General features: G+C 42.9%; 1 protein-coding gene across 3 annotated transcripts in view; it reads left to right on the top strand.

The window, feature by feature from the left end:
- The first annotated feature begins 1,136 nt into the window (after positions 1–1,136).
- Positions 1,137–22,116, top strand: part of LOC147013230 (transcription factor AP-2-beta-like) — an 87,278-nt gene continuing 66,298 nt past the window's right edge. Inside the window, exons 1-3 of one of the 3 annotated variants that reach the window (XM_085854888.1) lie at positions 1,140–1,474; positions 1,622–2,104; positions 8,831–8,882. In XM_085854888.1, coding sequence (XP_085711014.1) covers positions 1,448–1,474; positions 1,622–2,104; positions 8,831–8,882 — 562 coding nt within the window. In that variant the 5' untranslated portion in view covers positions 1,140–1,447. Of the gene's footprint in view, positions 2,105–8,830; positions 8,883–22,116 lie in introns of all 3 variants that reach the window. The other 2 variants (XM_085854887.1, XM_085854886.1) reach the window with 2 other exon arrangements.

Below are 22,116 nucleotides of genomic sequence, written 5' to 3'. Positions count from 1 at the left end.
TCTGTTGAACTAATGCTTCGCAACAATATTAGAGAAAATATTTTCAGCCAAGCTGTCAAAACATTTATGATTTGAGCTTGGATAATATAATATACATATCGGATGTACAGCTATCTATAGTGGAAACATCTAGTCTGTGGACAACACGACCTTCACTTAACATAGTCCGTGGACCACACGACCTTCACTTAACTTAGTCCGAGGACCGCACAACCTTCACTTAACATTGTCCGAGGACCGCACAACCTTCACTTAACATAGTCAGCGGACCGCACGACCTTCACTTAACATAGTCAGTGGACCGCATGACCTTCACTTAACATTGTCCGTGGACTATACAACCTTCACTTAACATAGTCAGTGGACCGCACGACCTTCACTTAACATTGTCCGTGGACCGCACAACCTTCACTTAACATTGTCCGTGAACCGCACGACCTTCACTTAACATAGTCCATGGACAGCACGACCTTCACGTAACATAGTCCATGGACAGCACGACCTTCACTTAACATTATCCGTGGACCGCACGACCTTCACTTAACATAGTCCATGGACAGCACGACCTTCACTTAACATAGTCCATGGACAGCACGACCTTCACTTAACATTGTCCGTGGACCGCACGACTTTCACTTAACATAGTTCGTAGGCCACATAACCTTCATGTTAACATAGTTCGTGGGCCACATGACCTTTATGTTAACATCACAGTCCGGGGGGGGGGGGGAGGGTGCACCACCTTCATTTAACACAGTCTATGGGCCACACGACCTTCACGTTGCTTGGTCTATGGGAAACACGACCCTTACGACGTACGCAACGACAGCAATCTCATCGAGAACACCATGGAGGTGGAAGCGATAGTTTTATAAGCGACGCATGGACGTGGATTGTCTGCTACGCTCAAGTAGCATTTCGACGCTAAAATAACAAATTTCGTTAATGCACCAGAACACGTGATGGCATACCCGCAGCCGACTGGGTTCACAGAAAGCGACTGAGAATCCCTGTTTTACTGTGAAACCTTTGCCATTTCGTATCCAGTACGGCGAGTCCGCCTCGCAGAGGTCTTGTCATTATTCACACGTCACGGTGGCTGATTAGCCCCCAAGCACCCCCACGTTACCTCCGCTGAGACAGAGAAGGAGAAAGAGGAAGGGAGAGAGTGCAGGAGGGATGAGGCGGCAGAAACGCGCGATTGGGTGCCAGGGGGAGGGACGTCGAAGGTAACTCTCTCCCAGCGCAGGCATTCACGAACGTCGAACGCCTTCCTGGTGTTTGTCCTCTCTTCTCACGGCGAGTCCCCGACATACCCTCCCGACACCATATTTCCTTCCAGCCGCTTGCTTGAATCTCCCTCGAAAAGAGCCGCCGCTGAAACGATCAAGGGAGTCGTGAGCGCCTCCATGTCCTCTTGAGGAAGCGCCGACAAAAGTTGGTACCAATGTTAGTTCACACCTATAAGGCCATGGTGAGTCTGCCACCCTGCGCCCCCTCATACACACTGCCACGTGTCATGAATCGCCTCGCCGCAGAGTTGTGGGTCTCTTGGTCCATGCGCTCACAGGTCATGGCTGTTCCGACCCAAACACATGTTTTTGTCTCCATCCCTCCGCAGGAGAGGCACGAAGGAGCGGGCGGCCATGGAGCTGGCCGACTCTCGCAGTTGGGTGCCCTGGGACAGGGCTCTTACTCAGCACCTCCTCTTTCACACACACCAAGTGCTGACTTCCAGCCACCTTACTTCCCACCACCGTACCAACCGCTCACGTACCCGCCACCGCAGGACCCATACGCGCATGTTTCGGGTACGAACGACCCATACCTGAATGCACTGCACCACTCCCAGCAGGCGAGCGCGTCGTGGAGCCAGCGACACGCACAGGACATGGTCGGAGCGCACCGAGCACTGCAGCAACTGCCCTCGGGCTGCATCGAAGTCCCGCATTCGGTGGCCGTGGGGCACGGCTCGGCGTCTCGGCGGGATTTTGGAGCTGTCCGCAGGCCGGAGGTGCTCGGCCTGGGCCACATTGGGCTCGAGGCCGGGCTGGACGCGCTTCCGCTCGGGGCGCTCACACACCACTCTGTGGTGGACGCACAGGTACATGTGGGACTACAGGACGGGCGATCGGAGACCTGTGCAATGCGTTTTGTGGGGTGTGCTTTTTGTTCGCTCCCAGCTTGTTTCTCCATCCATGCGTTCGTTCGTTTGGCTGAACTCACGTCAGAAATTTTACTCAAATGGTTCGGCTGCCAGGAGTCAGAGCATTCCGCCGAGCTTGTTTCCAATGCCAGGCATCCAAAAAGGAGTGGATTGTTTGCTTGCGAATAGGCACACACATGCATGTATGTAGGCATGTTTTACACACACACACACACACACACACACACACACACACACACACACACACACACACACACACGTAAAGTTAATTGACATACACGCACATGTACATCTAGATGCGTAAAGCCATGTTATATACACATACAGTCATACACGTATTGGCATGATTTACACATGCACGTGTATAGGCATGTTTTACACATATACACGTACACGTCTTGGCATGATTTACACATGCACGTGTATAGACGTTTTACATATATACACGTAAAGCCATGTTATATACACGTACACATAAAGCCATGATTTACACATGCACGTGTACGTAAAGGCATGTTTTATATATACATGTAAAGCCATGTTATATACACGTACACGTAAAGCCATGATTTACACATGCACGTGTACGTAAAGGCATGTTTTATATATACATGTAAAGCCATGTTATATACACATACACGTAAAGCCATGATTTACACATGCACGTGTACGTAAAGGCATGTTTTATATATACACGTAAAGCCATGTTATATACACGTAAAGCCATGTTATATACACATACACATAAAGCCATGAATTACATATGCACGTGTATAGGGATGTTTTACACATATACACGTAAAGCCATGTTATATACACGTACACGTAAAGCCATGATTTACACAAGCACGTGTATAGGCATGTTTTACATATATGTGCGTAAAGCCATGTTATATACACGTACACGTAAAGCCATGATTTACACATGCACAAGTATAGGCATGTTTTACACATATACACGTAAAGCCATGTTATATACACATAAAGCCATGTTATATACACATATATGTAAAGCCATGTTGTATGCACATAAAGCCATGTTATATACACGTACACGCAAAGCCATGATTTACACATGCACGTGTATAGGCATGTTTTATATATATATATATATATATATATATATATATATATATATATATATATATATATGTATATATATGTATATATATATATATATATATATATATATATATATATATGTATATATATGTATATATATGTATATATATATGTATATATATATATATATATATATATATATATATATATATATATATATATATATATATATATATATATATATATATACACGTAAAGCCATGTTATATACACGTACACGTAAAGCCATGATTTACACCTGCACGTCTATAGATATGTTTTACATCTATACATGTAAAGCCATGTTATACACACGTACAGTCATGCATGTCAAGGCATGATTTACACATGCACGTGTATAGGCATGTTTTACATATATACACATAAAGCCATGTTACGTACATGTACATGTCCAGGCATGTTTTACATGTGTACACTCAAAGCCATGTTATATACACATACATGTTTAGGCATGTTTTACCTATGTATGCATTTCGGCATGTTTTACGTATGCACAGTTAAAGCCATGTTTTACACATGCACAGGTATAGGCATGTTTTAAGTATGCACACGTAAAGCCATGTTACATGCACGTACATATGTTTAGGCATGTTTTACATATGTATGCATTGGCATGTTTTACATATGTACACTCAAAGCCATGTTATATACACGTACATATAAAGCCACGTTTTATACATGCACATGTATCGGGATGTTTTACATATTTATGCATATAAGCATGTTTTACATTTGTTAACGTAAAGCCATGATATGTAAATATATATATATATATATATATATATATATATATATATATATATATATATATATATATATATACACGTGTGTGTGTGTGTGTGTGTGTGTGTGTGTGTGTGTGTGTGTGTGTGTGTGTGTGTGTGTGTGTAAATCAATGATTTACACATGCATATACATAGGCATGTTTCATATATGTATGCATGTTTATACATGCATATGTACACATATAGGCATGTTTTGCAAATGTACACATCAAAGCCTGCTTTACATATGTACATCTGAAAGACATGATTTACAAATGTATATGTATAGGCATGTTTACACATATTGGCATGTCTTAAATACACGTACATGTATTGGCATGTTTAAAACATGTGCATTACATAAATGAACGCGGACATGCATAAGCATGTTTTAAACAGTTGTACATGTAGAAGCATGTTTTAAATATGTATCTAAACATAAGCATGTATTAAATATGCATTTATACGCATCGGCATGTTTTAAATTATTGTACATGTATAGGCATGTTTTAAATGCACACTTACATATGGGCATTAATGATTCATGTACATGCACATGCATGTTTTAGATGCTTGTACATGTATAGACATGTTTTAAGTACACATTAAGGGATGTTTTACACATATAGGTATGTTTAAAACATATACTTGCCTCCATTGGCATGTTTTCAATGCACATGCACACCTGTAGGTATGTTTTAAATGGTTTCACACAATAGGCAGCCTTCTATATAAAATAATGCAATTTTCTATGTGTATGTGCGTCTGATAATTATGGAAATGAAAACGGCTCAGCCAATCTCCACCCAATTTGTCAGACGTGCTGGGGGTACTCTGGGTCAGGTCATGGGGAAAAAGTAACCCCCACTCCACCCCTGTGAGGGTTCGGAGGCAAATTACCATTTTTGGCTGCACACATAGCACAGTGCAAGTGGTTTACTGACCCCCTGCTGGAGAGAGAGGGCATTACTCGCCACGTCACAAAATATATTTGCTTCATCTCCCCCATACCCCCCCCCCACTCCCTTTTCTCTCCCAAGCCACTCCCCGAAGGAATGGGTGTTTCTAGCTCGATTAAAATAAGTTAATTCTCTGTATGTGTGTATGCCTGACAATTATCAAATCAAAAGCAGCTGCACCAATCTGGAGAGACGATTTGCAATTTTCGTGTGTACATGTGGAATAGTGCAAGTGATTTAACCACAAGGAAGGGGGGTATCGACACCATATTTTGCTCCCGGAGGGAGCGTGCATTCCTAGTATTTTAAATACGCATGTATACATATAAACATGTTTTAAATACACTTGTACACCTATAAGCACAATTGGACCTCATTTATGACTTGCTATTAAAATTATATAAACGTACTTTCGGAGTTTGAATGCAAATAATATAATGATAGTAATAACGGAAAAGGGGGATGAAGTATAATTCACAATCACAATAACCAACTGCATTGTGATTTGAAAAGCGAGCATAATAATGAATTGAATGGTATAGTATAAGCATTAGTGTTATGGTTTTAGTGTTAGGATGAATTAGGGTTCGTCGAGTTATGGTGTTGGGGTATAAAAGCATTTAGGGTTAAGGTTAGTGCGTTAAGTTATGGTGTTAGGTTTAATTTGGGTCCACAATAGTTGGCATATTTTGGCAGGTCCTTCAGGTCTAGAGCCATGTAGAAGTGACGATGGTCGCTCGAAGAGCTGTACGTGGCGATAAAGCACGGATATTCTTTGGGACATCGATTTCACCTTTTTGGTTTCCTGCTAAAAATGCATGAACAAAGAACGTGTTATGATTCGTACATTATAAATAAATTGCTGTTTTCGCTCAAAATCCTTTCAATTCTTGAAAACTTTGGATGACAATAAGAGAATTCATAAACTTGGTTTTTATATTCTTGGATGAGTAATAGTTTAAGAAGAACGATGAGATAACAAGGATTTATATTTGTACTCCACGTGAGCATTTTAATCCCACGCAATATAATCGTCACATTAACATTTAATCCATAATCCACCAACAAATAATATGATGATATATTTAAGGAACATCTGTATATACATCACTCAACTTCGATAAAAGCTTTTGTTTTGTCCTAAAACTGCCGTTTTCACAGAAATATAACATTTTGGACGCAATCATTTAGTGCAATGACGTCACAACATTTTCCATGTAATACAAAGTAGACAAGACAATTGTAATAAGTCATGTATCGATTTAGTGTAATTTTGTAACATTTGAGTATCTGATCACTCTCAACTGGAAAACGATCTCCATTCATTTCACAAGAAAAGAAAACTGCCAACAGTGTTGTTTCATCCATTCAGGGAAAGTCATGCCATTTTAATCAAGTTGGCATTCAATATCACAAACTGAGTTAATACCAGGATTTAGTTATGGCCAAATGACGAGTTAATACTGAGATTTAACTCGGCAAGTGATGTGTTGATACCCGGATTTAGTTATGGCCAAACGATGTGTTAACACTGGGATTTAACTTTGCAAATGATGAGTTAATACTGAGATTTAACTCGGCAAATGGTGTGTTATACCCGGATTTAGTTATGGCCAAACGATGTGTTAATACTGTGATTTAACTCGGCCAACGACGTATTAATACCCGGATTTAGTTAGGGCCGAACCATCTGTTAATACTGACATTAAGCTAGCCAAATGATGTGTTAATATTAATGCTGGGTTTTGCTTGGAAAAATGTTAATACCAGGATTTAGCTCGGGCCAAACGATGTGTTAATACTGAGACTTGGCAAATGATGTGTTAATACCCTAATTTAGTTAAAGCCAAACAATGTATTAATATTAATACTGGGATATTGGGACTGTTTTAATACCAGGATTGAATTGGAGCAAGCTCACCCCCTTCGTTATGGTTATCATTTTATCCCCCCCCCTTCTCCCACCCCCTCTTTTTGGTTACATTTCTGTTTCGTCCCCAATTTTTTCCCTTTCCTCTTCTTGCTGTGTTTGAGATTGTCACCAGCTTGCTCACCCCCTGTGTCCTCCTTCCCCTCTCCTTGCTCTCATTTTCCCCCACGCCCATTCTTCCTCCGTGACCCTGCTATTGGTTTGTTTTCCCCATTTCCACTGTTCTTCTTGTTCTATTATGTTGTGGTTCGTTCTGTGTTTTAGTGTCGACTTTGTTAATACCGGCATGAAGCTGAAGTCACTGCGTTAATACGGGGATTTTGCTCAAGCCAAATGATCCGTTAATAGTGGGATTTTGCAAGACAAACAATATGTTAATATTAAAACCCGGATTTAGCTAAAGTCAAACAATGTGTAAATACTGTGATTTAGTGAAATCCAAACAGGTATTAATACCGGATTTAGCTCGTCAAACCATGTGTTAATACCAAAATATAAGCAAGGTTAACCAATGTGTTAATAGTGAGTTTTAGCAAAGACCAAACGATGTATTAATATTAATATTGGGATTAAGCTTCACTTAAACAATATGTTAATACTGGAATTTACCTTAAGCCAAATGAGATGCCAGTACCGGGATTTATCGAGTTAATGTGTAAATACTGGGGTTTATCTAAAGCTAAACGATGTATTAATATTAATATGGTGATTTAGTTAAAGTTAAACGATTTGTAAATACCGGGAGTTATCAAAATCCAAATGATGTAGAAGTACTGCGATTTAATTAAAGTCAAATAATATAGTAAAACTGTACTGCGATTTAGTTCGTCAAATGATGTATTAAATACTGTAACTTAGCTAAAACCAAATTATATATTAATAACGGGATTTAGCGAGGCAAACGATGTGTTAATATCATGATTTAGCTAAAGTTAAATGTGTCCATACTGGGATTTAGCTAAAGCCAAAGGATATATTAATACCAGGATTTATGGATTTAGCTAAGCAAAGGGTGCTTCAATACCGGCTTTAGCTAGCCAAACAATGTGTTGATACCAGGAATTTGCTAAACTCAAACAATGTGATACCATGATTTAGCTAAAGTTAAACAATATATTAACACCGTGATTTAGCTAAATGCAAATGGTGTATTAATACAGGTATTTAGCCAAATTATACTATAATACTGGGATTTAACTATGGTTAAACGATGCGCTTGTATGAAGATGTAGATGTAGCTTACGTAGTTCACACAAAATAATGTAACAGCTTGATTTCGCTAAACCTGAACGATGTGTTAGTAGTGACATTTAACCAAAACCAAACGATGCATTAATATTCGTACCTGGGATTTAGTTGAAATTAAATGAAATGGTAATACCTGGATTTACCGAACGTTTAACGATGTGGATGTAATACCGTGATGAAGCTAAAGCCCAACAATGTGTTTGTACCGCATTTAGCTCAAGTCAAATGATGTGTTCATCACAGGATTTAGCTTAAGCCAAACTTTGTGTTAATACTGGGATGAAGTTAAAGTTAAACAATATGTGATTACAGGGTTTGTGGCTGAAGTCAAATGATGTGTCAATACCAGGATTTAATAATCAGTCGATGTATGAATGATTTATTTAGTTATTTAGTGAGGATTAGGTTATCAAATGGTTTCGGGAAAATCAAACAATGTGCTCTCTCTGAATGCGATTTAATTTCTCAACCGATATCCATTTGACATTTTCATGAACTGTAATCCACATATGTGCTTAAGATGGCAAAGGTTGCAGAAAATGGGTTTGCAGATGTTATGTTATCATCGGCATGTACTTTGGTGATAATACGTATCATTTGACCGCACACAGACTCAACGAAAGTGCCGTGTCTGTTTCAGGTGGATGAGCCCAATAACGTGAGCATCCTTGAACCGTCCGTCATTAAAAAAGGTGAGTGTCAGTGATGTGGGCACGGTGGCAGAAACACTCGAGGGTGGAAAAGTAAGAACTGTGATTGCCTGTCGCAGCTGTATGGGGCTTACTTGGTTTGTGACGATGCACGGGAACAATGTTCGGGGAGAGTGGCGCATTCAGTGCTTCATTGCGCTCTTCTGTGCACGGTTGGCATACCACTCGCGCACAGCACATCCTGATTAATAGTCATTTGGAGCTGATGTAATTATTGGATATTTAAAATCGGGCACCTGGGATACGCCCGAGGCGACAATGAGTGGGGACATCCGGCGGCCTTATCGTTTGCCTTCTGCGCCGGTTACACATCGCCCAAAGGCTCGATGAACGGCATGACGTCCCTCCCCGCGATTCCCTTTCAAGTCTTCCACTCTGCAGGGTGGGTCGTGGCATTTTCCCCTCATTCTTCCTTTTCAAACCAACTGCCCTTCGCTAGTTCCAGTGCGAGCAATGAACTCACATTTGTGCTAACGAGAAGAAACGATGGCAGTTGCCGACGCGCATCAAACAAGACTTTTGGTACCGAATATCATGGCTGCAGTGTTTGGTCTCCAGAGATTATTTGTCACTAATTTTCCTCCGAGGCCCCCACCGGTTATTAGAGTGTGCCCTCCATTGATCATCCGTGAAGTGCGAGTTCTTTATTGTTGCCTCACTTTTGCCCATCGCAAAGCTCGCCCTCAACTTGTTTATCGCCCTAATAAACCCTCGGCTGCCGCACAGTGCCGAGCAGACTCCCCATTAAGCTGACACTTAGTTCAGCTTAACAATGCTGCTTTGGTTGCCTGCAGATTCCCCTCCACATGCAATCAGAGCACATGAACCCCTCCATAATCTTGGCCGTGTTAGCATTACCCTCTGGCACGTTATGCTTATAAACAGCATGCCTGCCCTTTTTGTTCGTTCATTCCGAAAGCTTTACACTGATCAATTGACCCGTTTATCTCACGTCATAACTCCATCGCAAGGAATTTAAAAATATATTTTTTATAAAAGATAATTTTTGTCTGGACATAAAATCTTACTTTATGACTTCGATTGAGATTGTTCTTCAGACAGGCAATCTCTCTAAATTGTAAAGTACAGTATTTTGATTGTAGAAAAGAAAAGAGTAGTTTTTAAACGTCAAAAAATGATATCACATCCGCAAAGTAATCCTGTTTACCTTTTGGAGTGCAGCAAACATTCTGAATGTTTATTTTCATTGTGGCCCAAGATAGTTTCCCTCCATGGTTTCCACATATCACAATGCGCTCTAGGCCACAAAACAAGCATGCCCCCCCTGGTTTTACACCTCAGCTCTCGGATACGGACGGAGCCAACTAAACAAGTCACAATTTCTCCTTTGTTGCTTTATCGCAGTTTATTTTGCTCAGATGAGCTTGTTCTGTGACAATTAAAACCGAAACAGCAGATGGCCATCTGCTTGCCTCGTACTCCCTCCTCTCGCATTCAAGGACAATTTACATTTGAACATAAACTCTGCATTTCCGAACGATCCCCTTGAGCCGCTCTAAAACTCGAGACAATCACTCTGAGCTGTTCAAATGTCTGGACGATTCCTCTGAGCCGTTCTAGAACTCGAGATCCCTCCGAGCCATTGAAATGTCCGGGGCGATCCCTCCGAGCCGTTTTAAAACTCCGGCGATCCCTCGGAGCCTTTTCAAATCTCCAGATGATCATTCTGAGATATTCTAAAACTCTAGATTCTTCCTTGCTATTGAAATGTCCGGGTGATCCCTCCGAGCCGTTCTAAAACTCCGGTGATCCCTCGGAGCCTTTTCAAAACTCCAGATGATCATTCTGAGCCATTCTAAAACTCTAGATTCTTCCTTGCTATTGAAATGTCCGGGCGATCCCTCCGAGCCGTTCTAAAACTCCGGTGATCCCTCGGAGCCTTTTCAAAACTCCAGATGATCATTCTGAGCCATTCTAAAACTCTAAATTCTTCCTTGCTATTGAAATGTCCGGGCGATCCCTCCAAGCCGCTATAAAACTCCGGTGATCCCTCTGAGCCATTCCAAAACTCCGGACGATCCCTCTGGGCCATTCTAAAACTCTAGATCCCTCCGAGTCATTGAAATGTCCAGGCGATCCGTCCGTGCCATTCTAAAACTCCGGCGATCCCTCGGAGCCGTTCCAAAATTCCAGACGATCCTTCTGAACCATTCTTAAACCCAAGATCCATCCGAATCATTGAAATGCCCAGGCGATCCCTCTGAGCCGTTCGAAAACTCAGGACGATCTCTCCGAGCCATTAAAAAAGTTCAATGGGAGCAGGGAATACAGTTCAATACTGATGTTCGTAAGGAAACATTTTACTTCATGCGCTCGTCGTTTCCATCCTTTTTCGTTTCACGTTTCATTGTACGTTCATCATGTGAAAAATCATTTCTTGGCTACTGACCGAGCTTTTTAGTGCAAGAAAGCTTTGAGCAAAGCAATAGTTTTATCAAGTTGACACAACATCCAGTGGAATTTGGCAGTCTGTAGATAGTTAAGAGACCGTAGTACCATCTGCACACTCTCGGTACAGGCTACGTTGATGAGAAGCAGAAACCATCGATTTAAACAACATTCTCCAATCATTCAAAAGTGTAACATGAAGTGTTTTTAAAAAAAACAATTTATAAGAGTTTGGATGCCTCATATGTGTAGACTCCATTGTTTTGATTGTATATAGTTGCATTGTCAGACAGCAGATCATGGCTTACAAATGGTTAAAGTCGCTAATGGAAATAAACTCACATAGTTCGTCATGTTGCGCTTAATGCTTTATGCCAAATTTTCTCCAATGTGTCTGTCAAAGGAATTTTCATTCCTTCCATGACATAAATCATTCGATATACTCAATCCCCCTCCCAAATTCAGTCCTTTGACCCGCATCACAGGCCCGCTCCCAACATCTCTTCCTCCCATGGTTACGGCTGCGGACCCAGGTTGAGAGCCCGGCTGTGAGGCGAGGCTCAATTTTCCTAGAGCTCGGCACCAAATGTTCAAGCGTGCCTGCACCCCCCTGCCAGGCACACCTCGCCCAAGGCGAAAAGCCGTACCGGCTGCTCCCCTCCTCGGTCGCTGGCAAATTTACTCTGCCCGCGAGCTACGGGGCTCATCAGCAGCGACAATGGCTTTTTTCTTTTTCACCTCTGTCGTTTTTGTCCTATTTTTGCATGTGCAGACCTTACGGTCGTTTCAGATGACAACGTTGTGGCCAGATCGTCTCCAAGATCATTCGAGCAAAATCCGTATTCACTTACACAGAGGGAATCTGAATTGGCTTTCTTTAGTGATTAAGAGCTTCCGTAGAATAACACTTCTTTCAACTCCCCTCTCTGGTTGAGCCATGGGCGATCGGGCATCACTTGTAACGATTGCTTTCTGCTACCGTCTGTGGAGGCGGATTTACTGCACTGAACTTGCAAAATGTGAATGAATTTGAAGAATTGACAATGAAGAGCTTGCGGCACACTCACGCATTCATTTTGATTGAAGGACAGAGCGAGTTGATAGCAGGGACATGCACACACACTTTGTGTGTATCAAGTGAGTTCACTAATGGGATATGCCCACACACTTTGAGTGAAGGAAGGAGTGAGGTTGGAAGACGTGCACACAGTTTGGGTGATAAGAGGAGTGAGGTTGGGACACACACACACACACACACACACACACACACACACACACACACACACACACACACACACACACACACACACACACACACACACACACACACACACACACACACACACACACACACACACACACACACACACACACACACACACACACACAAGTTGGGTGAATATTGGAGTGCATTTACTATTGGGCCACGCACGCAAACCTTTGGTGAAGGAGGGATTGAGTTTACTGTCTGGAAATACACACACTTTGGGCGAAAGACGGAGTGAGGTTGGGACATGCGCACACACATAGGGTAAGGGAGGGAGTGAGTTTACTGTCTGTACATGCGCACACACTTTGGGCGAAAGATGGAGTGAGGTTGGGACATGCACACACACTTTGGGTGAAAGACGGAGTGAGGTTGGGACATGAGCACACACTTTGGGTGAAAGACGGAGTGAGGTTGGGACATGAGCACACAGGTAGGGTAAGGTAGGGAGTGAGTTTACTGTCTGTACATGCGCACATACTTTTGGCCAAAAACGGAGTGAGGTTGGGACACGTGCACACTCTTTGGGCGAAAGATGGAGTGAGTTCGGTACACATGCACACACTTCGGGTGAAGGAGGGAGTGAGTTTACTGTCTGTACATGCGCACACACGTAGGGTGAGGGAGGGAGTGAATTTACTGTCTGGACATACGCACACACTTCAGGTGTAGAAGGGAGTGAGGTTGGGACATGTGCACACATTTAGGGTGAAGGAGGGAGTGAGTTTACTGTCTGGACATGCGCACACACTTTGGGAGAAAAATGGAGAGAGATAGGGACAAGCACATGCACTTTGGGTGAAGCTTGGAATGCATTTACTACTGGACCGTGGGCACAAACCTTTGGTGAAGGAGGGATTGAGTTTACTGTCTGGAAACGCACACACACTTTGGGCGAAAAACGGAGCGCGGTCAGGACACGCGCACACACCAGGTGAAGGACGTAGTAAGGTCGGGACACACGAACACACTTTGGGTGAATAATCGAGCGAGTTTGCTGTCTGGACACACCTTGGGTGAAGAACAGAGTGATGTTGGGACACGCAAGTGCACTTTGAGTGTGAAGATTGGAGTGAGGTTTGGAGGCACGCACACACTTTGGATGAAGAACCCAGTGAGGTTACTACTGGAACACACACTTTGATCAGAGTTTGCTCTGTGCCGGCGGACCACACGTGTCGCTCTTTGACAAATAAGCAAGGGAAAAGCTTTCATTTACATTGGTGAGTGCCAATCCCTCGATAATAAACACCGTTCCATGGAGCAAAATATACAGGAGTTGTGAACATCCTGGGTCGTTGAATTCACCATGGTGTTTATTCGTAAAAATTGTTGTTTCTTTTCTTCTGGAAACCCAGTAACCCTCTCTCTAATTGGTCATGGGAATCCGTTTAATCAAACACCAAAGAGCCCAGAGAATTGGTATCGTTCTCTGAATACTGATAAAAGAGAATTGTCACTCATGAAAGGCCACAATTAATGATTTCAATACGAGAGAAAGATGTTTTCATGTTTGAAGGCAAGGGATTCACTTGAATCCATCTCTCTGATTCCGCATTTTTAAAAAAATCATCATGTTCAACCATGAACCTTGATCCACACGAACAGTGAGAACTTGTGAATGTTTATCCCCTTCCATTGTCATCTTACTTCTTAAACAATGAGCCAATTCCAGTCGATCACCGTTATTAAAAGAAGAGAAGATCAATGAACGACCTCATAATGTATATTTACAGCCTTTTTGGACATTCGCCTCCTGAGCCACAGAGACTGTGTCTGATTTAACCCTCTCGGCCACCTCCTCTTCCCCCTACCCTCCCTTCTCCCCCCCAAGATACCGAGTAACCCCTGCTGAATTATGTGTTGACCTGCCCCTGCTTTCAATAAATCAACGCAAGAGCAATGAAATGCTCAAAACTGAAGCTGCCATCAAAAATGATAACTGCTTACGAGGAAAGGCTCAGGTCATAAGCATTGCCTGTTGACCACCTGAGTCTTGCCTCTTCAGGTACCTGAACCCTGACTATATTGAGCACCTGAAACATGTCCGTGTTCATCACCTGAGCCTTTTACATTTTGTATGCAATATTGAGGCTCGTGGAAGAAGGAGAAAACAGAACAGATCGGAGCATTAATAGAACTAAAAGAACATAGTGGAAATGGAGGAAGAAAACCACAGCAGGGTAAAAGGGACAATTGGAGGAAGAATGAGTGACAGGAGGGGAAGGAGGACACATTGAGTGAACGATATGGATACAAGCTCAAACGCAGCAAGAACAGGTAGGAAAAATCAGAAATAAAACCGCAAAGGAACACAAAATGAAAAGGAGGGTGAGGGAGAGGGGAGAAATGCAATAACCTGGAAAAGAAGTCGTGGATGTGGGGTTAATGAGGATAGAAAAGAGCATGAGTATGTATGATGGATGACCTGCAGTCGTGTGACGTCCCAGGGGGTAGGATGTGATTGAGCAGAATGAGGAAGTTGATTCCTCAGGTGGGGAGGGGGGGGGAGCAAAGAGGAAGAAATTAGTGGAGTTTCACCAGGAGGGAGTTACAGCCAACTACTTGTGACTTGAAGAAGCTGTGGGGGAACAGAGCATGGGAAGGGCAGAGGGTGCAAGACCAGAAAGGATGCAGGAGAAGAAAGAGACCACCCAATTGTCTGTGATGTGATAGAAACAAGCCCACATACTCAACTTTATCGAGGGAGATTCCAATGATTTTTAGGACCTGGTTTCAATATAGCATCACCATGTGGATGCCACAACTGTATCAAAAGCTCGAGATATGTCGAGAGTGTCTGACATTGAAGGCCTCCATCTATTGTTTGGAAAGCAGAAGCAGCATGTCCAGGGTTGAGCGATTGAGACCGAATCAGAACTGATGGTCTGAGATCAGGCCATTGAGGAAAAGGAAGTTTTTCATATCAACTGCAACGATGGATTCCATGACCTTCCTGATGAATGGAAGTAAGCTGAAAGGTCTGTCATGAAGTGGATCCATTCTTGCACCTTGTTTATGCAATGGGGCGATGTTGGCTAATTTCCAAGCAGATGGATAGGGTGAAAAGAGCAAAAAGAGGATGTACAAGGGCAGCGGAGCAGGTTTTTAGGACATGTGAGCTGATGCTGTCCGAACCTGTCACAGAATAGGAGATGAGGGTACAAGAAACGTTTTCACCTTCTCTGGTGAGAGAGACATAGTGTCCAGAAGCATTTGGGTGTGAGTGAGTCAGGAACCAAGGCATGGGGTGTGGGAAATTTGAATGCAAACACAGAATTGAGATATTCAGCCTCTCATGAGCAGAGTCGACTGTGATGCCATTCATACTAACGATGGAGGAGGAGCATACTGCAGAGGCAGCGAAACCATTGCAGACATGCACCATCATTATTGAGCCCATGAGCCTTGCCTGTTGTGCACACGAGCCTCGTCTATTGAGCGACCACACTAGTCGGTTGTGATTTTTCGTGTTGAATGTGGATCTTAAAAAGTGGAACCAGTTTTTTGTGGATTTTGAGATACGGAAGATCAGTATCATGCTTCCCTGAGTACGAGGAAACAAAACTACCTTTATAGTCTGGCAGATAAGTGAAATATTTGGGGGAAATGTGCCTTTGATGATTCAAGCATGAACTTTGGCACACTGTTAGATCATGCCCTAAGGAAGATATTTAGCTATAGAGCCATCACAGAATTGTCCTGTGGCCAAAATGGCTGCCACTGGTTGTTATTTTAACAGTTTCTCAGGTTCTAGACCAGCTAGGATATTGATTCTGGTGGCGAATGGTACATTTTCAAGGATGAGGAATGCAGTGGTACTATTTATAACATACTAGCAACTACCAAACTACATATATCCAGCATTCAGGGAATTAAATAATAGTAAAACCATCAAATATTAGCGGAGTTATGCACATTTTCCAGAATTTCAGAATCAGCCCATGAGTTATGTGCTGACCTCATAATTATGTTTATGTGTATTCATATATTTTGCTACATATTCACACAGCATATCATAATAATGTCACAATGATAATCTATGTTGTTAGTACAGCTTTTGTGTACTTGTGTACACCTAGTAACAACGCCTAATCTGCATGTATATCTGTATGCTTTCAGTTGACCTGGATTGTGACTGTGGTGGCAGGCAACATATTTTCCTTGAGATTTCAACTTATGGTACAGTGGTGGTGGTATAACTAGTAGATACTGTTCTAAAGTAGCATAGTGCATAGGGACAATGGCCAAACTATACAAGGTGGTGGACCCTGATGAGCCGAGCTCATCAGGTAAACAGTTCCCGACCACAGACTGGAACAAATGTGTTCTGTGTCAGGAAGACACAGATGAGATGCTGACATGTCCATATAATTCAGCATGTGGCACAGATGGGGCAGGATACAGGACCATAGCTGAGCATCTTGTAGCATTCGACAAGATCAGTTGCCTGCCAAGAACACTAAAACTGTCACAACTGGATGAGGGTCAGGGCATCGAGGCAGCATTCTGGGTTCACAAAGCCAAATGGCATGACTCCTGCAGACTGCAGTATAACAAAACAAAACTTCAGAGGGCTGAAAAGAGGAAAACACACCACGATGATGACCCAGAAACCCACAAGTTCACCCGTCAGAGCATTGAACGTGAAACTCATTCAACAGAGACATGCTTCTTCTGTGGAAAATCTGCAGCAAGAGATGCTTTGTGTAATGCATCAACATTCGAACTTGACATTCGTTTGAGGCAGTGTGCCCTCAAACTACAGGACAAACACCTCATATCCAAACTCAGTGTTGGAGATCTCATTGCCCAAGAGGCAAAGTACCATGCTCAGTGTCTTGCCTCTCTGTACTATAAAGTGAGGGACACAAAGGCACAGTAATCTAATGTAGACACTGTTAACCATGGAATTGCATTCGCTGGACTTGTCGCCTATATTGAGCAAGTGCGCATGGACAATATGGTTGCACCAGTGTTCAAGCTAAGAGAATTGGTGAATCTGTACAGTACCAGGCTGGAACAACTGGGGACACACGTGACGGGGCGTGTACACTCCACTAAACTCAAGAACAGAATACTGGGTTACTTCCCAGACATGGACGCTCACAAGCAAGGTCGTGATGTGGTGCTCGTGTGCAATGAGGATGTTGGTGCTGCATTAGGGAAAGCATGTGAGCACGATGCTGACAATGATGCAGTTCATCTCGCCAGAGCTTTGATCATCTCGCCTTTGATGACGTCACTTTTGCCTTCTGTGCCTTGGCTGCCACCCCAGACACGATAGACAACTGGATGGAGTCTCTGGAGCGATTCGTGGTATTGCTCTATGACCGCACTAGTAGCCTGGAATCAGTCAATCAGGCACACAATCAGCTGTTCACCCAGAAAGGTAGAGACATTGAAGGACTCCCTCCAACACAAGCAGCACTGATTCAACACACAAAGAGGGCTGCCTACCAAGCTGGTCACTGCTGGGGACAGATGATGGTTGCAGTCCCGGAACTCCCATCCCCAGGTGGCTGGGGGTGGAAGAAGAAGAGCACAGGTGGATGGGAAGTTCACTGGACCACACTGTCAGAAGTGACCCAGGCCTGTCGAGAACTCAAACGCTGTGGATGCAAAAAGAGGGTGCAGAGGACAGTGCAAATGTGTCAAGGCAGCACTTCAGTGCACTGCCCTTTGCCATTGTGGTGGACTGTGTTCTTGAAACCAACATTACATTTCATTGAAAACCTGTAATATTGTTGTGGGCCAGGGGTCGGTGGTGAGGAACGACGACCGCTAGATGGAGCAGTAGGGCCGTCTCCCACCGAACACCGGAATGAAAAGGTCGTCACCCCGGATAACTCCGGAGTCGACGGGTCACCTAAAGAACTATGGTCGCCAATATTTTGACGGCATGAGGTAGGGTCCACTTGTCTTTTCCAATTTACCTCAGTACTCATGCCGTCTAACTACCGGGGAAGCCAGAGTCTGGCCGGGTACCTGTCCGCCTCATGCGGTTTCTTCGAGACAAGCGAACCAGGACGAGACCAGCCGCGTCGAGCGAACCAGCAAGCACAGGACCACGGAACCACCGAAAAGAACCCCCGAACCAGACACTCCACCAACGAAGCGAGGACCCCTGGAAAAGACCGCAGACCATGACCGCAGATGATGACGACTGCAGACCAAAAGACCAAAGGGCAAAGAGCAAAAAGCCCAGACGACGACAACTCTCTCCTCTGACAATTCCACCCCAACTCCAGCGAACACTAATGGGAGCCCAGCGATTCTTATCCCTCCCCCGGGCGGGGTGGGGGTGATCGGACCTCTGAGGAAATCTTTGCCCTGATTGAACAGGATTTCGTGAGGTGATGTGCTGGCCATCCGTGATTGGACAGGGGGGAACCCCCTCCTTTCCTGGGCAGAGTCGGAGCTCTGAGGTGAGGAAACCTCTGCTCACGTCCGTGGTCGTACGCAAGTGGGCAATGGCGTCGATGGTGCGAAGAAGTGAAGGATTGATTGGATGGCGTTGGGTATTGCAAAAATCTAACTAAAGAGAAACCCGCAGCTCATGGACACTTATCAACCCATTAAACATAGGGGAGGGTTCTAACTATAAACACATACTTATCGAAATAACTGAACTGCGGGGACTGCTGTCTGTTGTGTGCAAATTGCTGCCAGATTCATAACAATATTACCATGGAAGGCCTTACCTGGTTAATAATGGAAGGATTGTCGTAGACTTGCCCTCACCACTTAACATGTCAAACAACAATGGGACATGCACTATTGATTTGCAAGATACAGCATAATCTCATGAACTGTGTGCTTGTATAAATAAACTACCAAATATTATAAAGGAAACATTGCGAAGACTGCATTGTACTCTCACGAATATGTCACAGTTTCAAAACATGTACAAGTATAACTCCACCAAAATGAAATGCGTTTATAATTTTACAATTATTTATTTACCTGAAAGCTAGATATAGGTAGATAGGTAGTTGTTAGAGTAGTTATAGCATGTTGTAAATAGTACCACTGCATTCCTCATCCTTGAAAATGTACGATTAGCTTCCAGAATCAATATCCTCGGTAGTCTAGAACCTGAGCTACTGGTAAAATAACAACCGGTGATGGCCATTTTGGCCACAGGACGATTCTGCTATGGCCCTATAGCTAAATATCTTCCTTAGGGCATGCTCTCACAATGTGCCAAAGCTCATGCTTGTATCATCGAAGGCACAATCCATTCCCATATCTGCCGGACTATTATAAGTATAATATTATGGATGAAGAGAACACAACATAATAATCGTACTGAAATGATGATAACAATGATCTGTTCTGCAGACTTTTGGGTGTAATTTATATGTTCAGAAATATATAATATGCACAGAACAATAAGCATTGTAGCTCACTGTTGTTCTTGAAGTGCACTGTTTGAATTACATGCAACACAAGAGCAATAAAAGGGAGTAAAAATATAAATTAATTGGGCAGCAAAATCACATTCCATGTGCCCTCATGTGTGTGTAGTTGTGGAACAGTCTGTGGCGAGGGGCAGGGTGGTGCGAAGCGGATCAACAGCATTTTCAGAATCGGATATAGTTATTATAAACAGACACGTTCAACATATTTTGATGAGAAAGGATACGCAGCATCATCAAAGGAAGAAGCAACATCGTTGTATTTAGAGGGAAACAGATTTGATTAACTCAGCTGTGATTCCAGACGAACGCAGCAGGAACTTTGCACAAATTTTGGAATGGAAAAGGAAAATCAAAGTCCAATAAATAGGTATCCTTATATGCCTCTTGCTGCTTCCATTCATCCTCATGATGGAGGTAATGGCTATAAAGATGCATCAACTTGGAAGAGATCGGTGGTAAAAGAGATCAACCAGCCTTGGTCGCATAATGGTTGGAATGACCACCCTGAGTCTGGGAGGTTGGTGTTTCGGACACCGTCTGAGTCATTCCAAAGACTTTAGAAAGTATGTGCTGCTTCCTTGTTGCTTCCTTTCTGCTCAGCATTTAAAAGGATACAGCAGAGATAAACAACCATAGGCTTTAATGGGATTAATGGCCTCCTTCTGTATTGATGGCCCTTGTGAGGGAACTCATGTTATTCGTTCCCTACCGGTTTCACCGGAGGGAGCTATAGGTTTGCTCTCTGTCTGTCCGTCCGTCCCACCTGTGGTTTTTCAGACTTTTTCCCCTTACCCTTTGACACATTCAACTGAAACTTGGTACCTGGCTTTATTATAAGTTACAGAACAAATTCGAGTTTCAGAGCGTTTTGTCAATTTTTCACAGAGTTATGCTGTTTTTGGACTTAGAAAATATCACAGTTAGGGGACATGTATTGCAAATTAATTGTTGCTATTTATTTTTATAACTTCTTAAAGTAGTCATAAGACTGAATTTAAATAAAATGAATACTGTTACTTTACATAGAAACACAATATAATGGGTTGGCAAACGACTCGTGTGTTGAGAATAAGAAAGTTTAAATTTGCTCCGAATCAGGGCACCATACGTCCAGTTTTTTTTTCCCGGACATGTCCTCCTTTTCAGTCCTTAAATCTCTGTCCAGCCGGGTTTTTAAAATATCGAGAAATGGCAAGGATTTTCCCACTTTTTTGCTATTGCATTTTCAAAGGGATAAATTTTAAGATTTGGGATACCTTTTTGTAATCATATCTAAAGATTTCATAAGTATATTGATCACTTCCGTCCTCTGTTTGTTACTTACGAGATCTAAAGATTTCGTAAGTATATTGATGACTTCCGTCATCTGTTTGTGTGTTTGTTTGTTTGTGTGTGTGTTTGTTTGTAGGCACGATAACTCGAGAACGGAAGAAGCTACCAATGTCAAATTACACCACGTGATTCAGGAGGGTGATGGCTAGCGCTGATTAGATTTTGGTCAAAATCGGTCAAAGGTCAAGGTCACAGTGAGGTCAAACATAATTCCGTAAATTCATGTGGAGAAATGGAGCATTTTTGCTTCGGTCGACGTTACGAGTTCGTTTTAACTTCGATTTTTTATTTTATCTTCGGTTTTTGCGCTCGCTCAGGACGCTTAACACTCGGTTGTCGAAATCCTGGTAAAAATCGGATGTTTTGGAGACGTTTTAAGATTGTATAAAAAATATTTCACTCGCCGCGTCACGGCTCGTCACGTGGTGCAGCGCGCTTGAACAGACGTGGCGTTGAGTCACGTAAAGGTTTTGCGTGTGCGCGCTGACGGTGTTTTCGATAAAGATGGTGTTTAAAAGTCATTTTTTTTTTATCCCAATCAAGGTTATCATCGCATGCCTGACTCGCTAAGCCTTTGGAATATGTAAAGATTGTTGGTAGATGGCCGAATATTACGGTTTTGTGACTTTGATAAAATAATATAAAATAATTGCGTGGAGAAATGGAGATTTTTGCTTCGGTCGACGTTACAAGTTCGTTTTAACTCAGATCGCAATTCTGTTTTCACTTTTGGTAACGGTTAAGTATGCTTAACACTCGGTTGCCGAAATTCTGTTAAAAATCG

The sequence above is a fragment of the Eptatretus burgeri genome, chromosome 14 (assembly GCF_056783735.1).
Source record: "Eptatretus burgeri isolate ZD-2024b chromosome 14, Ebu_testis_v1, whole genome shotgun sequence".
Lineage (NCBI taxonomy): Eukaryota > Metazoa > Chordata > Myxini > Myxiniformes > Myxinidae > Eptatretus > Eptatretus burgeri.
This window is presented reverse-complemented; position numbering and strand designations above follow the sequence as displayed.